We start from the raw sequence: 23,116 nt of genomic DNA, 5'->3' as shown, positions 1-23,116 counted from the left end.
TGAGAAATACATCATTAGGTGATTTCACTGTTGTGTGAACATGACAAGAGTGTACCTTACACAAACCTAGATGGTATAGCCTACTACATACCTAGGCTAAATGGCATAGCTATTGCTCCTAGGCTACAAACCTATACAACATGTTATGCACTGAATATTGTAAGTAATTGTAACACAATGCTAAGTATTCTGTATCTAAACATATCTAAACAGAAAATAAGGGCTGGATGTGGTGGCTCAGCCAATGATCTCAACACTTTGGGAGTCTGAGACAGGAGGGTCACTTAAAGCCTGGAGTTCCGGAATAGCTTGGGCAAGATAGCAATATTTTCTCTACAGAAATTAAAAATTAAAAAAAAAACTAGCCAAGCATGTTGGCACACGTCTGTAGTCCTAGCTACTTAGGAGACTGAGGTGGGAGAACTGTTTGGGCCTAGAAGTTTGAGGTTACAGTGAGCTATGATCATGTCACTGCACTCTAGCCTGGGCAACGGAATGAAACTCTGTCTCTAAAAAGAGAAAAAAACATGTACAGTAAAAAGACAATATAAAAGATAGAAAATGGTACATGTTTAGAGGGCACCTCCAATATAATCTTATGGGACCACCATTGTATTATGTGGTCTGGTGTTCACCGAAACGTTGCTATGCATGCATGACTGTACTTTGAAAACCAATATTCACCTGTAATCTCGGCACTTTGGGAGGCTGAGGCAGGTGGATCATGAGGTCAGGAGTTCAAGACCAGCCTGGCCAAGATGGTGAAACCCCATCTCTACTAAAAATACAATAAGTAGCCAGGGGCGATGGCAGGCACCCGTAATCCCAGCTACTTGGGAGGCTGAGGCAGGAGAATTGCTTGAACCCAGGAGGCAGAAGTTGCAGTGAGCTGAGATTGCACTACTGCACTCCAGCCTGGGGGACAGAGTTGAGACTCTGTCACAATAAAAAAAAAAAAAGAAAATAAAAGAAAATCAATATTCAGCTAAAGTCTATGCTGTTACATTAAGAATTCACTTATTCATTATTTTAAAAGAAATGTTTCTTAATTTCAAAATTAATAAATGCTCATTGTAGAAAATCTAAATATAGCAGTAATAAGGAAGTGAAAGCCCATGTCTCCACCCAACTCCCAAACATTCCCATGTTAATACTGCCATGTATCTTTCTCTATAAACTTTTCTATGCATCATATCTACACAATTTTTGCTTTATAAAATCCAAAAATATACTCTATGTATTCGTGATTTACTTTTTCCATCTTTAAATATCAACATATATACTTAATTCTTGGTAATAATTGCTTATTTCATTATAGGAATATAAATTAATTTAACAATTTCCCCTACTGGTAGATAATGACATTACTTCTATTTTTCACTATTAAAAGTATTACTGCAAATGTACATCCATTTATCTTTTCTTCATAAATGACAGTATTTCTATAACATGAATTCCTGGAGGTACAATTGCTGAACAAAAGGGCAAATGTCCATAAAACTGACAGATACTACCAAACTGCCGTTGATTACAACAGTGACACTTTCTAAATTCTTTAAAAATTACATAAGAAGGAAGAAGTGAAGTTTTAGCAACGATTTACAATACTATTATTAAAGCAACATGCAGGAACTGTGGCCAGAGCATAAAGATTCACTCTCAAAAATTTAGATCAAACTCTGCAAAATGTGTTACTAAAAGGTGTGGGCAAAACTTGGATGTTTTGGAGTAGCGGCCATAACTTTTGCAGTTTGAGATTCAACAGCAAAACAAGCATGAATTTCTTTTTCCTTCTTCCCAAATGTAAGGACAGAAGTGTTACATTTCTAAGTGTTATATATACTTCATAATTATTTATATAAGTGTTGATATAATTATGTATCAAAACATAATCCATGATGTAGTGTTCATCCTATAGAAAAATGAGATTTCACATACATAATTTTGATATCACAGAGAGTGAAGAGCTTATATAGTGGTTTATACTCATTAATATACTGCTTTGTATGTTCTTTTTTTTTAACCTGTCAGCAGAAAGTATGTATATGTTCTAAAATCACTGAATCCAAAAAACATTTTCTCTTTATCCATGGGAAATTTCCCAAAAGATATTCATTGCATACTCCAAGAATTCAAAATGTTCAAAAATTTTCAAAATGGTCAAAAATAAACTGCAATTACTTTTGCACCAACCTAGTAGCAGGTAATGAAATTATTCCCAATATATAAGCAACAAGGTATGGTCAAAACCACCATAATCTGTAGATGAAGTCACCTTTCAAAACTCTGAATTCTGTTTCCAACAAGTAGAATAACCGAAATGCATAAAAGGGGATTCTAACATGCAACTCAGCTCTGTAACTAAAATGGTAAGTATATTCTCTTGTTAATATATAAGCCAATACTTAGGTGCTGACTGCTTCTTTTAGAAATTCCCCAACAGCTAAAAAATGCAGAAGAAATAAATAAATTAGAAAAATAACTACACTGCAACCCTTAAGAGGTTATATAACTAGGCAACAAATAACCATGGATGCTGAAACTCTTAGGTAAAAGGTTGATAGGTAGACAAGATGACAATACCTGAATCTGTTGATCATTATTATTATCATTAGGAGTTAGACAACCAAGCTTTATTTGCCTCTCCTAATGCTATGTGATAGGAAGTACACCATCCCACCTACAAAATATCATACTGAAAAGAAAAAGAGAAAAGGAAAAGAACAGAACTTGAAGCTAATTATATCTCTAAATCCAAATACCAGTTTATCAGAAATATGGGGGAAGTTGAATATTACATGACACCAGAAGGAGGCAATCAGCCAACTCCAGAATGTTAAAACTTCTATAGGCCAAATTTTCCAGTTTCTTCACCAAGTCTACAGCATAAAGGACAACAAATTTTAAAAGAGGGGGGTTGTTATAGATGAAGACAGATTCAAGAGACATTTCAAGCAAATGTAGTATGTGAATTTTGTTTGGATCCCAGTTTGAACACATTACAAAAAGATTTTTGAGACGAGTGAAAAAATTTGAAGATGAACTGGATATTTTATGTTAATTTTGTTATATAATAGTACTGTAACAGAACAAAAAAGTCCTTAACTGTTAGTGATAGATAACTGAATAATACATGGGTGAAATAATACCTGGGTGAAACTGGAATTTGTTTTAAAATACTTAAGAGGCTAGGTGCGGTGGCTCATGCTTACAATCACAGCACTTTTGGGGGCAAAAAGGGAGGATCACGTGAGGCCAGAAGTTCATGACCAGTCTGGGCAACACAGCAAGATCCCACCTCTACCAAAAAATGAAAAAATTAGCTGGGCATGGTGGCTCACACCTAAAGTCCTAAGCTTCAGCTACTCAGGAGGCTGAAGCAGAAGGATCACTTGAGATAGGGAAGTTGAGGATGCAGTGAGCTATGATCATACCACTGTCAGCCTAGGATGACAGAGTGAGACTCTGTATCAAAACAAGAACAAAAAAACCAACTGAAAGACAGATGAAACAAGATTGGCAAAACTTTGAATACTGCTGAAGCTAAGTAATGGCCACCTGGGATTACTATTCTGTTTTGCATACCATCATGTATATATTTGCATTTCCATACTAAAAAGTGGAAATAAAAAAGTTCCTCAAGCATTTTTATCTTACATTTAGTATCTCTATACGCTGGGTACCAGCAAGAACAGTAGTCTATCATTTTTCCTCCAACTCACAAAGATGTCCTGGGCATTTCTAAACTCCTATTTGTAGAATATCTCTTAACACTTACTCCTTAATTTCAATACATTTTTCAAGGTTTATTTCAAGTATTCTTAAAAGAGCCCTTTCTTGACTGCTTCAACTCCCTAATTTTAGTATTCATGAAGCACTTCTTTACTGTATTGTTATTACTTTTCATATTTTTGTGCTCTGCTAACAATCTTCTATTATGCATCTATTTTTTTTCCCAAACTCTTTCTTAATGAGACATTTTCTCCAGTAGAAAGAATGCCATATTCACCTCTGAACTTGAGGTTTTTTATTTGTAAAGTGGGAATAAGGATATTTGCTTTACCTTCTTCCCAGCAAAATGAAGTTCGAATGATATAAAGGATGGGCAAACGCATTTTCTCAACTATAACGCCTTACACAGATACATTACGCTACTTATTTGTTCAGAATTTGCTCTCAAGTACAACTATAAATACTCTGAAGCTCCTTAAAAATTGTTTTATAACTTCAGTTCATAATAATTCAAACTTCCAATAGAGTGATTCTATGTACAAGCCCAACAACACCTGCTTTCAATAAATCACTAATTTTGTTAGAGGAGACAGAACCTATTACCCTAGTAAAAGAAATTTACTACAAATAATATATAGGAAAAACTCAGTAATGCTGGAGGAAGACAATACCCCATGCATATGCAAAAAGACAGGAAAATATGGCAGGTGGAATCTTCAAGTAGTATGTAAAGCTCAGACTTCAGGAATAGTGTTTATTCATGTAAGCAGTCTCTCAAAAGCAAGTAATATCTAAATGCCTGTAATAGATAGAGTCAGATTTTCCTTTGGAGGTTTGGATTTAGAAAAACATCACAATAAACTGTATCTCTCTGTGATCTTATAACATAAACATCTGACATAAATTCAAGTACTTGCACTGAAATCTCATGGCAGCATTTGGTATAAAGTGGTAGTCATCTGGAATGATCCCAAATATACTTAAAATTTTTTTCCTAGCTCCAAATTAAATAGCAAATTTTTTAAAACATCAAAAAGCTCACAGAGACCCCCAGAGACTACATCCATTTAAACCACTTTGATAGCACTGATTAAACAAATATTGAGGGCTTAAATGTTCACTAGCGACCATCAGAGACACAAAGATAAGACACTGTCTCTGCCTTCAAGGAACTTAACAATAATATAGTTTTCTTACAATCAATAAACATTTGAGCACACAGTAAGTACCAGGCAGTGAGATACTGTACCAAATGCTAGAAATAAAAAAATAAAGTGGTCCTTCTTAAGAAACTGACTTACAGGCAAACAAACAAGTGTAACAATAATTACAGTAGTGTCATCAGAGGTATGCACAGGAGCCTTCATAATAGTAGTCACATTTAAGCAAGTTTTAAAGAATGGCAATTTAACAAGTCCATGAAATAGAGAAGGCAAAGAAATGGAGAAAGTACTCCAGACAGAAAGCACACATGCACTCAAAGCTATCAACATGACACATTTAAGCACGTTTCTCTAAGCATGATTTACAGACAACCAGCAGCACAATTACCTGTAGTGCAAGTTGTTACTTTTCACAGCTCTACTTAAATGTAATGAACCAGAATGTTTAAAGATTGGGCTTAGAAATCTACATTTCAATAAACATCTTCGATTTTATGTTCACTGAAGTTTAGGAAGAACAGACTGAAGAAGAATTACTAAAATTCAGAACAGTTAAAGGAGTGGAGGATGTGCCAGAGATGAGAACAGACAAGGACTAGTTCAAGAAGAACCCTGCGTATCCAGCTAAGGAATGAATATGATCTCTTATCCTGAAAAACTACACAGAGGGCCTGGCACAACAGCTCACACCTGTAATCCCAGCACTCTGGGAGGCCAAGGTAGGAGGATGGCTTCAGGCCAGCAGTTTGAGACCAGCCTGGGAAACATAAAAAGACCACATCTCTAAAACAACAACAAAACAAAACAAAAACAAAAACAGAAAAATGGCCAGGCATGGTAGCTCACACCTGTAATCCCAGCACTTTGGGAGGCTGAGGCAGGAGGATCACTTGAGCTCAGGAGTTTGAGTTCAGCCTAGGCAATATAGTGAGACCCCATCTCAAAAAAAAAAAAAAAAAAAAAAAAAACACACACACACATAAAAGAAAAACAAAAACTACACAGAGTCACTACTGGTTTCTCTCTCCCAAGCAAGTTAATGATGTAAGTGGAGTAGTGTTATGACAAAATAAAACTAAGAGCTTGAAATGTGAGGCGGGGTAATCTGTAAATAACTCTCCTAGATTCAGTAGGCTCAGCAGAAGCCCTGAAACTGATCAGAGCAGGTAAAAAGTACTACCTCTCTAAGACTCCTTCCATCATCCTCACTCACAAATAGGTACATTTCCTCTGCTCAATCTAATTCTTCACTTTTCTGAAAAGCACCTGGCACTATGTCTAGTTTCAAAGTGATCCTCCTGAGTGTATGGCATCCAGGGTCCAAACTGGTAACTTTTTTATTTAACAAAGAGATTTTAAAGTATGTAACTTGCGGGCTGGACGTGGTGGCTCACGCCTGTAATCCTAGCACTTTGGGAGGCCGAGGCAGGTGGATCACCTGAGGTCAGGAGTTCGAGAACAAGCCTGACCAACATGGTGAATCCCCGACTTTACTAAAAATACAAAATTAGCTGGGCATGATGGCGCATGCCTGTAATCCCAGCTACTCGGGAGGCTGAGGCAGGAGAATTGCTTGAACCCAGGAGACGGAGGCTGCAGTGAGCCGAGATTGCGCCATTGCACTCCAGCCTGGGTGACAAGCAAAACTCCATCTCAAATAAAGGTAGGTAGGTAGGTAGGTAGGAAGGAAGGAAAGAAGATAGATGGATGGATGGATGGATGGATGGATGGATGGATGGATGGACGGCCGGCGGATGGACGAATGGACGGATGGACAGAGCAACTTGCTTTTACAACAAATAATTCTCCAATTTTTTCCCTTTTTTTTCCTTGAGTTCCTTCAACTCTCAAGTACAGGGCCAACTACCTTAATGATTTGCCTTCATTTTTTTATGAGTTACAGAACACAGGGTACATTAACCATTGTTAGGTTCATCTGATACAATGACCTGTGAAAATAAAAGACTTTGATGAATCTATCAATTACACTACCAACAAAAGTCATTCTTAATTCTCTTGCCTTTCTTTAAAAAAAAAAAAAAAAAATTTTAGCAACCTTCCTTTTTTCTTTTTTTTTTGAGACAGAGTCTCACTCTGTCACCCAGGCTGGAGCGCAGTGATGTATCGCGGCTCACTGCAAGCTTCACCTCCCGGGTTCAAGCGATTCTCGTGTCTTGGCCTCCTAGTAGCTGGGATTACAAGCATGCACCACCACACCCAGTAAGTTTTTGTATTTTTAGACCAGGTATCGCCACGTTGGCCAGGTTGGTCTCAAGCCCCCAACCTCAGGTGATCTGCCCACCTTGGCTCGCAAAGTACGGGGATTACAGGCATGAGCCACCACGCCTGGCCTGTTTTTTTGTTTGTTTGTTTTTGTTTTTTTTTTTAAGAGACAAGGTGTTACTCTGTCACCCAAGCTGCAGTGTACTGGTGTGACCATAGCTCACTGTAGCATTAAACTCCTGGGCTTGAGTGATCCTCCCACCTCAGCCTCCTGAGTAGATTACAGTCATGAGCCACTATGCCTGGCTACTTTTTTAAAAATTTTTTGTAGACAGCAGGGGTCTCACTATGTTGCCCAGGCTAGTTTCAGAAATCCTGGGCTCAAGCAATCCCCCCACCTTGATCTCTCAAAAGTGCTGGGATCACAGGCATGAGTCACTGGGCCCAGCCAGAATCAGCTTCAAGTGCTTATCTTTGATGTAGAGCACATTACTATAAATTCTGAAAAGCAATCTTTACATAGACTTTAGAGTTGAGAGAATAAAATTATTATATATTTTAAGTTCTTAAATTCTTATAACTATAGGATCTGGAAAACTAGATCTTTAATCCTTCATCAACTAAACAGTATGCAAAAAATTTCATAGTAAAAATACTATCACTCAAAAAATACCATTACTTGTTAAAATTCTTTATACTGAAGAATTTTACATCCCTTCTCTTCCTACGTTCTGTCTCAATTTATTACATCATGGTCAGTAAACAACCACTTAGATAATATAGGTATTAATAGTAAATTTCAATCTCCCTCTCATCACTACTTAATTCTGCTAGTTTCCTAATGCCTTTAAAAAATTTCCAGCTTCCCAAAACAGGTATTAACCAGAACTGCTACTTTAAAAAACTTAGCATTCAATATACTGAAATCATGCCAATTTTTAAAGACTATTTATATATGAGGGACTTTTCATTCAATTACATAGCACCTGACATCTTTCTACAATGAAGAGGCTATAAAATATGTCTAGCTTTAGTTCTATCTCTTCTTAACAACGGAAATATAGTTAGGATATGGGCATTCAATAATCCTTCTTAATATAATAAACTTCAGGGTTAACTATTTGACCTTCAAGCAATATAGGCTGGGTGCAGTGGCTCATGCCTGAAATCTCAGCACTTTGGGAAGCCAAGTTGGGCAGATTACCTGAGGTTGGGAGTTTGAGACCAGTCTGGCCAACATGGTGAAACCCCATCTCTAATAAAAATCCAAAAAAAAAAAAAAAAAAATTAGTTGGGCGCGGTGGTGCACATCTGTAATCCCAGCTACTTGGGAGGCTGAGGCAGGAGAATCGCTTGAACCTGGGATGCAGAAGTTGCAGTGAGCCAAGAGTGCGCCACTGCACTCCAGTCTGGGTGACAGAGTGAGACTTCTTCTCAGATATAAAAATAAAAAATAAATAAAAATAAAAAATGACCTTCAAGCAATATGGTTCATAACTTAATGCTTACTATATGCCAAACCCTTTGCTAGGCGTTGTAGATATAGTGATAAAACAGGTTAAGATGTTTATAGTCATAAAGCTTATGTTTTAGTAAAAATATAAAGCATGGCAGCAATGAAATAAAACAACAGAAGTATTTCAGATACTATTATAGATAATGGAAGAGGGGAGGCCTCACTAGAATGTGATATTTGAGTTTAGCTAATATTATGCCAAGAACATAAGAATGATCCAGACAGAGGAAAGCATGAGTACAAAGTCCCTAAGGCAGAAACAAATGTAAAATATTCAAAAGAACAACAACAAAAAATCAATATGGAAGTAATAGTGGGATAAGAAGAGAATAGTGAGAAGAGATTAGAAAGGAGGGCCTTATGGTCATAAAAAGTTAATATTTTAAGTAAAACAGAAAGTCATTGAAAGCTTTTTAAGTGGGAGAATTACATGATCTGATTTATGCTTCAGAAGTGCAGCAGCTTCTACAGAGAATAAATGATAGAAGGCAAAAGAGAAACATGGAGAGTATTCCACTCCAGTGTTAGTCAAGAGATTACAAAGGCCTGGATTAGGACAACAGTAGAAATGGATATAAGTGTATTGATTCAAAATATACTTTTGGCCAGGCGTGGCGGTTCATGCCTGTAACCCCAGCACTTTGTGAGGCAGAGGAGGGCGGATCACCTGAGGTCAGGAGTTCGAAACCAGCCTGGCCAACATGATGAAATCCTGTTAAAAATATAAAAATTACCTGGGTATGGTAGCGCACACCTGTAGTCCCATCTACTCTGGAGGCTGAGGCAGGAGAACTGCTTGAACCCAGGAGGCGGAGGTTGCAGTGAACCAATATCGTGCCATTGCACTCCAGCCTGGGTGACAGAGCAAGACTCCACAAAAATATACTTTGAAGGAGGACACAGTACTGACCAACAAATTAAACATGGGGGTTAAGGGGAAAGGACCAATCAAGACTGACAGCTTAGGGTTTTAACTTAAGCAACTGGATAGAGATGGAGCCATTTAAAGACACAGATGATGTGAGGGCAGTGGCTCACGCCTGTAATCCCAGCACTTTGGGAGGCCAAGGCAGAATCACTTGAGGTCGGGAGTTCGAAACCAGCCTGACCAACATGGAGAAACCCTGCCTCTACTAAACATACAAAATTAGCTGCGTATGATGGCGCATGCCTGTAATGCCAGCTACTTGGGAAGCTGAGGCAGGACAATCGCTTGAACCTGGAAAGCGGAGGTTGCAGTGAGCCAAGATCGCACCACTGCACTCCAGCCTGGACAACAAGAGTGAAACTCCATCTCAAAAAAAAAAAAAAAAAAAGGAAAGAAAGAAAGAAAGAAATAGATGAGGACTGGTGCTGTGATTCATCCCTGTAAATCCAGCACTTTGGGAGGCCGAGGCAGGTGGATCACTTGAGGCCAGGAGTTTGAGACCAGCCTGGCCAACACGGTGAAACCCATCTCGACTAAAAATAAAAAAATTAGCCAGGCTTGGTGGCCGTCTGTAATCTCAGCTACTCGGGAGGCTGAGGCAAAAGGTTCACATGAATCCTGAAGGTGGAGATTGCAGTGAGCCAAGATCATGCCACTGCACTCTACCCTGGGTGACAGAGCAAGACTGTCTCAAAAAAAAAAAAAAAAAGAAAAAAAAGAAAAGAAAAAAGAAACAAAAAAAAAGTAAAGGAAAAAAGAAGTAGATGAGCCTAAAAATCAACAACCAAAAGTAGATTTGGGGGCAGAAGAAGATCAAGAATTCTAAGTGAAGCTGTCAATTTGTGTATGCAAGTCTGAAGCTTAGGAAGATTATGACTGGAGATAAAAAACTGAGGGTAACCACACATCGAGATTATATTTAAAGCCAGGTAATAACCTAAAAACCAAGTTTTTTAAAAGAAGAGGGGACTGCAGTTGAACCTTAGACATTTAAAGTGCCTGGGCATAACAGAATAAACCAGGAAAAAATGAGCAATAGTGGTCAGTTAAGTGTGGTACCCAAAAATCCAAAATTAAACCTTTCTAGTAGGAAGGAAGGGAAGGGATGATTATTTACATCAAATCTGAAAAAATGTATATAAATTATACAAGACTACCAATTAGTTTGACAACACAGGAGGTTATAGTAGTGCTGTGCAACCTGATAATAAGTACAAACAGCTTTCTCAAGGTGTTTTGCTATAAAGAGAATTAGAGGAATGAAATAATAAAAAATGGAAATAATTCTGTTATATTTGTATGTGACAGGAATGATCTAATACAGAAACTGAAGATGCAAGAGACATGGGATGACTGCAGCCAAGAGGGAAGAATGAAGATTTTGAAAAGGTGAGAAGGGATAAGATCCAGAGGGCAAGTGGAGGAACAGGACTCTAATTTTTTTTAAAGTGACATTTTTCTTTTTTCTTTTTTTTTTTTTTTTTGAGACGGAGTTTTGCTCGTTGCCCAGGCTGGAGTGCAGTGGCATGATCTCAGCTCACTGCAACCTCTGTCTCCTGGGTTCAACCAATTCTCCTGCATCTGCCTCCAAGTAGCTGGGATTACAGGCGCCTGTCATCACACCCAGCTAATTTTTTGTATTTTTAGTAGAGACGGGGTTTCCTCATGTTCAGCAGGCCGGTCTCGAATTCCTGATCTCAGGTGATCCACCCACCTCAGTCTCCCAAGTGCTGGGATTACAGGTGTGAGCCACTGCGCCTGGCCATTTTTCTGTTTTATAAGAGAAAAAACAGAATTTGAATATAAATACAAAATTTTAGATTGAAGTTGTGTCCCCAGGACCCATAGAGTAGCTGGCATATAACAAGCCCTCAATAAATATTTACCAATTTAGAGCACTGAATTAGAACTTTTTTTTTTTTCTTTATCAGACACGGTCTCACTTTGTCACCCAGTCTAGAATGCAGAGGTGCGATCTCGGCTCACTGCAGCCTAGACCTCCCAGGCTCAAGCAATCTTCCCACCTCAGCCCAAGTGGCTGGGACTACAGGCACACAAGCAACCATATTTGGCTAACTTTGGTATTTTTTTTTTTTTTTGTACAGATGGGATTTTATCATGTTGCCAAGGCCAGTCCTGAATTCTTGCGCTCAAGCAACCGGACAGCCTCAGCCTCCCAAAGTGCTAGGAATACAGGTGTGAGCCACCACGCCTGGCCAGCACTTATTTCACTTAAAATCTTAACTTCTTATGGCCCCTAGGCCCTACTCCTCTAATCTCTTCTTAATATTCTTTCCTTGGTCTATTATCCCATTTTTGATATTTTTTCCCTGTTCTTTAGGACAATCTAAATTAGTTCCTGCCTTGGACCTTTTGTACTTGCTGTTTCCTCTACATAATTACATTTAAAGAAAGTCATACCATTGAAATAGTACTTGCTTAAGCCAATAAAATCAGAGAAAAACTAGTACTCTTTGTTAGAATCAGTATATTATCAATATTTCTTTGCTCTAAACGAGTGGTAGGCAAACTAGAACCCCTGGGCCAAATCCAGCCTGCTTCCTGATTCTGTAGACAAAGTGTTATCGGAACACTGTCATGTCCATTCATTTACACACACAGTCTGCTTTCCAGCCGCAAGAGCAGAGTTGAGTTACAAGAGAAACCATATCATTGCAAGTCTTAAAGATTTACTCTTTGGCCCTTTACAGGAAAGTTCTGTTGACCCTTGTTCTAAATTTAATTCTAAATTCCAAAATAATTAGGAAAGTAAAAGAGGATTTTCAACAACACACACACACACTTTTTAATAATCAGGAACCAAATTAAATTTAAAAATGAGAAAATGTATGGAGAAACTGAGCTAGCTATAAAATCTAGTATTAAATGTCACATGTTGACCCAGGTTTTTAAAACTCTATTCCCTTAAATAATCAAATTTTAAATGTCAAAATAGGAGTTTTTAAAAAACCCAGCATTTAATCCTTCAGTTGGCTGAATAAAATTATCATGAGATTTCCTGGTATTAAAAAATGAGGATTTTGGCCATGCACCGGGGCTCATGCCTATAATCTCAGCACTTTGGGAGGCCAAAGCAGACAGATTGCTTGAGCCCATGAGTTCAAGACTAGCCTGGACAACATGGCAAAACCCTGTCTCTACAAAAAAATACAAAATTAGTCAGGTGTGATGGTGTGCACCTGTAGTCCCAGCTACTCGATATGCTGTGATAGGAGGACTGCTTGAGCCTGGGAGGTGGAGGCTTCAGTGACCCATGATCACACTACTGTACTACATACAGCCTGTGCAACCTTGAGGTCCTTTATTTGAGCCCCTATCCCACCCCCTCAAAAAAGGGATTTCACACAATTGTCTACTATAGCTGCTGAAACACAGGGTGTTTCCATTTCGTTTCTTTTTCCTAAGAGCACAGTTATTGTCTTGTGCAAGCTCCTTGGGAATGTCTATGGTAGGAAAAGGGTTAAAAGTGCTCTAAGCCCTTCACTTCCATTTTAACCAGAGTTGTTTTTCTTTTATCTGTTTTACATATTTTGTTTCTGCAGAAGTATTTGAAAAGCACAGGTAGTAATAAATTCAACCGATAACTAACAGCACTGGTTTAGTGAGTAAAAGCAAGACATGGATCTAAAATAGACCAGGAATATCACCCTAGTTCTGATACCTTATAATCCGTGACTTCAGGGAAGTTAGTTAACCCTTCTGAGCCTTTGTTTTCACATCAGTGGGAAGAAGTTAACATTGAGCTCACAGTATAAAAATAATGCAGTAACACATGTAAAACATTTACCTGGCACAGCAGCACTCAACAAATAGTAATTCATTCCTTCTTCTCTTACTATTAAGTTGAAAATACAGAATTACTGATATCAGACCAACTCTGACCTATAAAAACGGCATTCATATAGTTCAACTTAATCCTGCAAAACTCAACTGTGCAGAGGATAGTTACCAGAGGGTAGAAAGACCTCCTACAAGGGTGGCCCTTGGCTGGCATTTGGGAATTTAGCTGGTAAACAGTTCTCTACATTGATAAGAAACGTTCCTCAAATGATAAGGGTAGCTTACTCTGCCTACACTGTTTATACAAACAATATGGTTTATGTTGTATACCTATTTTCTTTCTGGGAGTCTGGAATTTTGGTACATTCTAGGCAGGTGCCTACGTGCCATCCCTCAATAAAAAGTTTGGGTACTGAGTCTCCAATGAGCTTCCTTGGTAGACAACATTTCACATGTATTGTCACAATTCACTGCTGAAGAAATTAAATGCATCCTATGTGCCTCAATGGGGAGAAGCCTCATGGAATCTTGCACCTGCTTTCCTCCAGGTTTCACTCCATGTACCTTTTCCCTTTGCTGATTTCACTTTGGATTATTCTGCTGTAATAAATCTTAGCCATGAGTACAACTACATTCTGGATCCTGTGAGTCCTTCCAGCAAATCTTTGAGCCTGGGGATGGTCTTGGGATCACATTTGACACATCAACTTTTAAAATACAACTAACTATTTTAATGGCAATTTTGTTAAACTGTATTGTACATAGTCTTAACTTCTCAGAATATATTACATAAAATTAGATGGCAAGGTAAATTTTGATGTATTTACATGCTATCATAATGTGACACTCTCAAGAGTTAAATTCTATAAACCTACTTTCTCTGACACTAAATGTCCCCAACTGCCAGGGTATTGACTTCTTCTGAGTAGACAAAAACTTTCAGGAATGCAATCTGGCAACATATATCAGTAGCCTTTAAAAAGATCTTGCATTCCATTTGACCTAGTAATTCTAGATCACATTTATTCTAAGTAAATCACTAAAGACATGCACAAAAATTATGCCAGAATGCTGATTTCACTGTAATATTTGGCTCAAACAACTTACATATTCAATAAGAGACTGATTAAAACTTAATTTTGGTACACCTCTAGACTGGAATACCACGAAACCATTCAAACAGGAGTTTGAAGAAAGGAAGAAAAAAAGAAAGCCTTTGCATACTATTAGAATGAGTCTGAATTTAGACTTAAAGGCAACAAGGAACCAGTGATGTAAAAAACTGGGAAAATTAAATGACTTATGTGTTTTTAGAAAAAATTATGGTTTATGTGTATTGTTGTCTTTGAGTGAAAAACAGAATATATGAATAAAAGGGCTTTTTTGGTGTAAATTTACTAGAGAGGATGAGAGGGAAAGAAGAGAGAATTAGTATGTTAGTATAGTACTAATTTTATTAAGTTTGAACTACTCACAGAACATCTAAGTGGTCTAGTAACGGAGAGGGCTATGTGAGTGGAGCTCATGAGAGAATTAGGTAAGGCTGATTTGGAAGTCATGAGCATACAAAAACAGTGAAAGCTATAAAAGTAGATGAAATCTCCAGGACAGTTTACAAAGTAAGGTAGTGCAGATCCCTAGAAAACACAAATATTTAAGAAAAAGAAGAAACATTTAAAAAGGAGATCATGCCATAAAAAGAAAACCAGATGGAAAAAGAGTTCGGCGATTCCTCAAAATGTTAAATGTGGAATTATGTCATGACCTAGCAATTCCACTCCTAGCTATAAAACCAGAAGAACTTAAAACAGGGAGTCAAACAGATACTTGTACACCAATGTTCACAGCAGTATTATTGACAATAGCCAAAAGGTAGGAACAACCCAAAGTGTACATCAAGAGATGAATGGATAAGCAAAATATAGTTCATCTATACAATGGACTACTATTCAGCCATAAAAAGGAATGGAATTCTGGTATATGCTATAACATGGATGAATCCTGAAAACATTATGCTAAGTAAAATAAGCCGGACATAAGAGAATAAGTATTTTATAATTCCACTTATATGAGGTATCTAGAATAGGCAAATAGAGATAGAAACTAGAATAGAGGCTACGAGGTACAAGGAGAAGCGGGAAAGGAGGAGTTATTTAATGAATGCAGAGTTTCTATTTGGGATGATAGGGTTCGAAAACAGTAGTGATGGCTGCACAACACTGTGAATGTACTTACTGCCGCTGAATTGTTCACTTAAAAATGATTAACATGATAAATGTTGTATCTATTTTGCCACAACTTAAACGTATATATATATTTTCACTAAAGCCAAAGGTAAAGAGGGTCAACAGTATCAAATTCTGCTGCGAGATCGGGCAATATAAGAAGACCTAAAAACTAGGCATGGGCCTTAATGTGATGATGGTAGCATGGTCACAGTAATAACTAAATTATACATAGCAGGTGGAAGAATTAATAAAAGGAAGAACACCATAAGGATTTGGACATCTGAATGGACCTACATTTTAGACGTGCCCAATTACAGGAATTAGAGGCACAGATAAAATTGACAAAGGGTCAAGACTTAATCCAAATGAGTCACCCAGGCCCTACCTTTGACCCCTTCAGGTGATACTGGGAGCCCGGAGAAGGTGAAATGCTGCTCCTAAGCCTTGGTAAGTAAAGCAGGTAGAACAAATAGTGTGGCAAGGCTGGTTTGCATCTGGCTCCAAGGGAGTATCAGGGTGTGGTTTCCTTTCCCTCAGAGATATCGAAGACTGAAAGTAGCATTCTCCTGGCCTAGAATCGGTGATAGTGGATCTTCAGAGGGCAATTCATTGACTCCCCCAACAACACTGTCACAAAACTACTGGTAGATTAGCTACTGCGATCTGCCTGGTATGAGACTGACTGTAGTGGGACTGAATTATTCTTGGAAATAGGGTCACTGTTGCTCCAAACTGATAATCAGACACTATCCTAGGAGGTATTTTATGGAGCAGATAGTCCAGTCTCCAGTTTTACAGACCAGGAGATGACTGATCTAAGTGTCACAAACTCTACATCCAAGTCCTACCTCTACCACTAAAGTCACTATACACCCTTGGGACATGCCACATAACTATACTCTGGGGTCTCAGTGTCCATATTTGTAAAATAAACTCTGAACTCTTAATTCTAAGTCAACATGGTACTATAATAGCAAAGAAAAAATACCTTAAAGTCCTTAAATTGGTCTAGCATTTTTCCCATCAAACTGCATTGTCCCTACTATCCCTGTGAAATTTACCAGAGTACTATTTATGACTGTTGATTATTTACTTAATGAAGCAAACAGCCTATATTACAAAATGGTACTGGATCTTATTTTAGACTAGAGTTACCCAAAGCCTAAATTTTGGTAGTCCTAAATTTATACCACTTTAATTTTCATTACTTCACTAACTTTACAAATATAGAGAACATTTTTGGTCATCAGAAGTAGAATTATTTTGTTTTACTTTTTTGAGACTAGGTCTTGCTCTGTCACCTAGGCTGAAACGCAGCGGTGTGATCATGGCTCACTGCAACCTGGAACTCCTGGGCTCAAGTGATCCTCCCACCTCAGCCTCCCAAGTAGCTGGGCCTACAGGCATGCACCACCATGCCAAGCTAATTTTTAAAATTTTTTTATTTTGTAGAGACTGGGTCTCATTGTATTACCCAGGCTGGTCTCAAACTGCTGGGCTCAAGCCTCAGACTCCCAAAATACTGGAATTATAAGCATAAGCCACTGCACTGAGCCGAATTATTTATGTAATATTTCCATTCTTAAAAACGAAAACAGGCTATTTACAAACATGTTGTAATTCTAAATTAATGTCAAAAACGTTAAAGGAAGAACAACCACTACTCTGTTTGCAATAATCTATTTGATATTGCCACATTTTTCTGGAACCACTTTACAAATTTAAAATCTTATTTGTTTTATACCAGAATGTCCTTATTCATTAAAAAATCATCATAAACTATCATCTAAGCCACATCATATATTATTAGTGCAGAAATTTAAGTAAGTTAGAACTGAAAATCTAAAAAGGGAAAAATGCCTATCATTAAATTGAGAGAGGCATTTAGAGAAAAAGAACAGTTTAGAATGATTGAATAAATAAGCTCTAATTCCTCAGAAATTGGACTTAAAGGACGTTCTTCTACCCAATTAAAAATCTAATTTCTTCTCTGTATAAACTCTCAAACTGTAAGTGGGTTTTGATGAGAAGCTCACACCAGCATCTTAGAGCCTAGGTAAAACCTCTAATTTTCCCTTTGAGTGTTAAGACCTCCAATAACATACACCTCAATGATATAACCATAGCCAGTGTATGTTATTGAAGGCATAACATGAATAGGTTATACTAATTGTTATATTAATAGGTGTAAAAAATCTCCATGACTTCTCAATATACTCCTTCAGATTTGTGATCAAAATTTGTCTACTTCTTTTCTCTCTCTTACAATCTATTATTTTTAAATATTTGTATTAAAATACATAAGAAATTTAAAAATAAAGAGCAAATGAAGTTTGGTATGACAATTGTCCTCAGTTCATCACATGTGGCATTTCACTTCATTGTACTCCTCTATTAACTAAATGTGACTCTTCTGACCTATGTGGCTGCATGAATCTGGAGCCAAGCAACTCTGGGTTCAAACCTAACTCTACTTTTTATTAATTATGTGGCCACAGGCAAATATGTTAATCTCCTTGAGCTGCATTTCTTATAAAATGAAAATAATACCTGCCTTTTTGCTGGGATGAGTAAGATATTTTATATAAAACATCTTGCTCAAAGTAGGGGAGCTGCTTAACACTGTTACAGAACATTATATGAATACAACGAGCTCTGTATTACAAGCGAAAAAAATAAGAAAAAATTGTTTATAATTAAGTATGAAACAAATGAAAAATTCAGCATCACCCTAAGAACAGGTGTAAACATGGCTGGGCACGGTGGTTCATGCCTGTAATCCCAGCACTTTGGGGGCCAAGGTGGGCAGATCATTTGAGCCCAGGAGTTCGAGGCCAGCCTGGTCAATGTGGTGAAACACTGTTTCTACTAAAAATACAAAAATGAGCTGGGTGTGGTGGCATGCACCTGTAATCTCAGCTACTTAGGAGGCTAAGACATGAGAATCCCTTGAGCCTGGAGGTTGCAGTGAGCCAAGATTGCCCTACTGCACTCCAGCCTGGATGACAGAGCCAGACTCTGTCATAAAACAAACAAACAACAAAAAAAGAATAGTTGTAAACAATGCAAGGACAGTACTTTAAAGCGGGCTTTTGAATACAAAAACAAAGCCACGCTTAAATGAAAGCACCTCCAATTAGTACAAACAAATCAACACTCACTTTAAAAGCAACAGAAAAAATAGCTTCTTCATAGTGGATTAAGTGTCAAGAAATCACAAGCAAAAATGTTAAGCACTGAGAGAAAAAAGAACAAGTAAAAAGTTTTTGCAAATATTTCATTATATACAAAATATGTTAGAATCTTCAATTATACAAATTCAAACTAAAAATACCTGAGCACCAACTGAGCACAGGGTTCACGTCTGTAATCCCAACACTCTGGGAGGCCGAGGCGAGTGGATCACCAGGTCAGGAGTTCAAGACCAGCCTAGCCAACATGATGAAACCCCATCTCTACTAAAAATACAAAAATTAGCTGCATGTGGTGACACACGCCTGTAATACAGCTACTCAGGAGGCTGAGGTAGGACAATTGCTTGAACCCGGGTGGCGGAGGTTGCAGTGAGCCCAGATAGAGCCACTGCGTTCCAGCCTGGGTGACACAGCAAAACTCCACCTGGTTGCTGGGGGTGGGGGGAACCCAAGCACCAACAAACTAATGACTCCTGTCAGCAGGTGGCTCTAGTGACACTGGAAACAATATCAAATACTATAGTAAAACACAGTTCGTAAAAAATGTATCAATTCTCAGAAATTTGGAGTCAAAAAAAATCATGTCAATACTTCAGTAATGAATATTAGTGGTAATACTATCTAAAAGTAAAACAAGGTTAGCAATCATGTTCTCAGTGTTTGAGAAAGGTAACCGTTTTTGTTTTTGTTTTTACTTTAAAAAATGGCTAGGAAAGAAGAAATTTAATATTTTCCACTTACAGCTCTTCCTACTTTCTAACTCCAGAAGGGTTTCCTTTTTTTTTTTTGCTTATGTAACCAATTTAAATACTTACTCTGAACCTGCAGCCATTTCCAAGTATGACGTCTCTGCTGTATCAACCCCCAATGGGATCACTATGCTCATGACGTTCGCCTCTGGTAAATTCGATTACTATGGAGTCCTATGCATTGGTATCCAAAACACTGGGGCATGCCAGCCACAGTGCTCATTGCAAACATCTAAGTGCATCCACAAACCCTGTTTAAAAGAAAAGGAAACAAAAAAGCAACAGTCATACTATAATAGTAAGTAAAATAACATGAAGAAAACATTCTTTATTAAAAACTCAATAAATTGAAATTTGCTTAGAGTCTCTCTCATTAATTTTTCTGGAACTGAGTTATGTGATCATGATCAAAAGAAAAGTTTCTAAATCACAATCTTTCTGAGGGAATGAATTTAGGATGCCACAAGATTACTAAGGCATATTTAGTGAAGAACCAAAAATATTCATTTTAAAGGATAAAATGTAATTTCTTACAGTGCCAGTATGCAAAAATAAGTCTTCTTTGTTCAGTGAGTGATCTAACAATATACTAACAAATACTGAGTACTTACTATGGACTAAGCACCATAATCAGCTTTTTACATGGATGGTCTATTTAATCCTCCTAATTCTAAGGTAGGTATCTCCATTTTACCACTGAGGAAAAGAAAACCAAAACAGGCTAATACTGAAAAGCACTGTGTAATTGTCTATTATTGTATATTTTCATATTATAATAATTAGTAGTCTGGTAGCTCTCCCCCAGCTACCATGGTTTAAAAATAACTTAATCAAGGTTGCTCCATTTAAGAGATGAAACCAGGATTTGAACCAATTCTACTCTATTGTTTGTATTTGTATGTAAGGGACACTATGTTATTGATAATAAATTCAATTACTGTACAGTAGTTATCATTTTCTATAACAGGTAAATCTAGGTATACTGTTGAGGGAGTTCTCTTTTTCTTCCATTAATACTGTTCAGTTATTAAAGAGTTAATACCCCCTAATTCAATTAGTAGAAAAAACTAAGTTTTTTTTTTTTAAATTTACAACAGCAACTAAAAGATACTTAGCTTCAACATCAATTTTTCTAATTTAAATTCACTACATAACAGTGGCTATAGGTATGTTTATAAAATATCTACTCAAAGTCTTTTCAAAAATTATACAGTTGCAACTCAGGAACAAAACCACTATAGATAATCCTATAAATTAGAAAACAGCAACAGCCATTATCCTTGTCTCTGTAATGTAATACCTGAAATATTGAAAAGCAGTGTGCAATTGTCTACTATTACATATTTTTATATTATAATAATTTGTAATCTGGTAGCTCTCCTCCAGTTACACATAGTTTAAAAGTTCAAGGCTAGTTTTCTTGGAGAATTCAAACCACTATTAACACGTTATTTACCCACTTTGGCAATCTTCCCCCATAATGTATGAACTCAAAATCTGTATAATCTGTGAAACAGGAATTAACCTGGATATTCTCAAATGTTAACTAAATATTATAGGCAGCTATAAGAATTGCTACTTGAAGAAATACTGTTTTTTATGCTAGACTCATAAAAAGTCTTGCACTTTAGGTATATACTATATTTAGTGGTATACTTATTTACTAGAGGCAGACACTGAAAGGAAATCAAGTCATTATTAAAGTCTTTTAAGTAACTGAGTGATACTTCTAATTTAAAATAACCTACTTAGGTATTTATTTACCAGTATGTCCCTTTTTATATAAATATGCCATCCTCAATAAACACCACACTTGAGCTGTTTCAGTAAAGAGCTTGCCACAAACCTCCTTCAGACAATGACTTTTATTTGTGCTATTGCTGCTTGTCTTCCAAACTGCACAGTGCCTGGAACATAACAGCATTCTACAAAGAACTGGTGAATGCATTAGAGCACTTGAGATGAAACTGCAGCTCTGGCTTAATTAACTAAGCGAACTATCACCCTGTATAATCAAGTGTCATTAAAAACAACTACATGACATTCCCATAACTGCATTTCCCTAAAAACACAGAAGCTCATCCTCACAACAAAGATACATCATCACATCTGAAACAGAACTGTGGACTCTAAATTTGATTCAATAGGAAAAGCAGATCTCAGTAATTTACTCACAAGAGGTCAGAAGACAAGAGGTCATATGTATTAAGACATTAAGGCAAATATTTCACTATTTTCATTAATATAAAAAATCTTATAATGAGAAAACTCACATTGCTTAAAAATCTTGTTGATATTTAATAAAATGATGAATTTGTTAGGGTCAAATCACAGCTTTTTCAAAAAGGAAAAGCCACTGTAGTAAGCAGAAAAGATGTGACCTTTAACACAGTGAGCTTAAAAAACAGTCAAAAATAGGCCGGGTGTGCTGGCTCACACCTGTAATCCCAGCACTTTGGGAGGCCGAGGTGGGCAAATCAACTGAGGTCAGGAGTTTGAGACTAGTGTGGCCAACATGATGAAACCTTGTCTCTACTGAAAATACGAAAATTAGCTGGGCTTGGTGGCATGTGCCTGTAATCCCAGCTACTCGGGAGGCTGAGGCAGGAGTAATCGCTTGAAACAGGGAGTCAGAGGCTGTAGTGAGCTGAGATTGTGCCACTGTACTCCAGCCTGGCAGCAGAGCGAGACTCTGTCTCAAAAATAAAAAAAAAAAAAGGTTATAAATAAAGGGAAAAGGTTTTTAATACAACCTGAACAATTAACACAATGTTTCACATCTTACATGTGAATCAAAAAACTGGTCATCCAGCTGACAAGTAAAATATGTACAAAATACACTGAGAATAAATGGCAGCCATTAAAGAAATAATATAAAAGGAAATACCATGAGATGTCTGGTAAATCTGAGGTCCAAGAAAGAATAAATGTCTTCACAAAACCTGCTTATCCAGAATAGACCTAGAAACCAAGTGAACATAGGAGTTTTGAGCTATTTTAAAATGGCATAAAATTACAGTTACTTCTAACTAACATGGTACCTAAAACCAAAGTGACTCACACAAAGCAGCCAATTCTTAAAAGGATAAATTTATTCTTCCTTTTACACAAATGAATATAAACACAAGTAAAGGCAACAATCAAAGCTAAATACTAAATCAAATTGGAAAAAGAAACACTGGGATACAATATTAAATTTAATATTTAAACAATTTTAAAAATAACTTTAAAAAATGTTAAATTTTAATACAATATTAAAAACAGATTTAGCAAAGGCAATACCAAAACAAAAACAATAAAAACAAACACAACTCTAAAGTAGGAAAAATGAAGTAAAAGGCAAAAAAAAAAGCAATTAAAGTAGAAAACAGTTTATCAGGAAAACTGGAAGTCTGAAGCTGCCTTTAAGACCATGTTAAAATAAACAGAAAACAGGCTGGGTGCAGTGGCTCACACCTGTAATCCCAGCACTTCCAGCAGCTAAGGCAGGTAGACTACTTGAGCCCAGGAGTTCAAGAGCAGCCTGGGCAACACAGTGAGACTTCGTCCCTACAAAAAATACAAAAATTAGCTGGATGTAGT

General features: G+C 37.1%; 1 protein-coding gene across 3 annotated transcripts in view; it reads right to left on the bottom strand.

The window, feature by feature from the left end:
- The window catches only part of KMT2E (lysine methyltransferase 2E), a 100,235-nt gene that overhangs the window by 53,339 nt on the left and 23,780 nt on the right, over positions 1 to 23,116 (bottom strand). The window contains exons 2-3 of one of the 3 annotated variants that reach the window (XM_023192542.3): positions 22,422 to 22,495; positions 19,601 to 19,785 (exon numbers count right to left, since the gene is read on the bottom strand). In XM_023192542.3, coding sequence (XP_023048310.1) covers positions 19,601 to 19,671 — 71 coding nt within the window. In that variant the 5' untranslated portion in view covers positions 19,672 to 19,785; positions 22,422 to 22,495. Of the gene's footprint in view, positions 1 to 11,276; positions 11,327 to 19,600; positions 19,786 to 22,421; positions 22,496 to 23,116 lie in introns of those variants that run through there. The other 2 variants (XM_023192543.3, XM_023192544.3) reach the window with 2 other exon arrangements.

Source organism: Piliocolobus tephrosceles, chromosome 8, assembly GCF_002776525.5.
Source record: "Piliocolobus tephrosceles isolate RC106 chromosome 8, ASM277652v3, whole genome shotgun sequence".
Lineage (NCBI taxonomy): Eukaryota > Metazoa > Chordata > Mammalia > Primates > Cercopithecidae > Piliocolobus > Piliocolobus tephrosceles.
The sequence above is the reverse complement of the archived record's forward strand: the minus strand, read 5'-3'. Positions and strand labels throughout refer to the sequence as shown.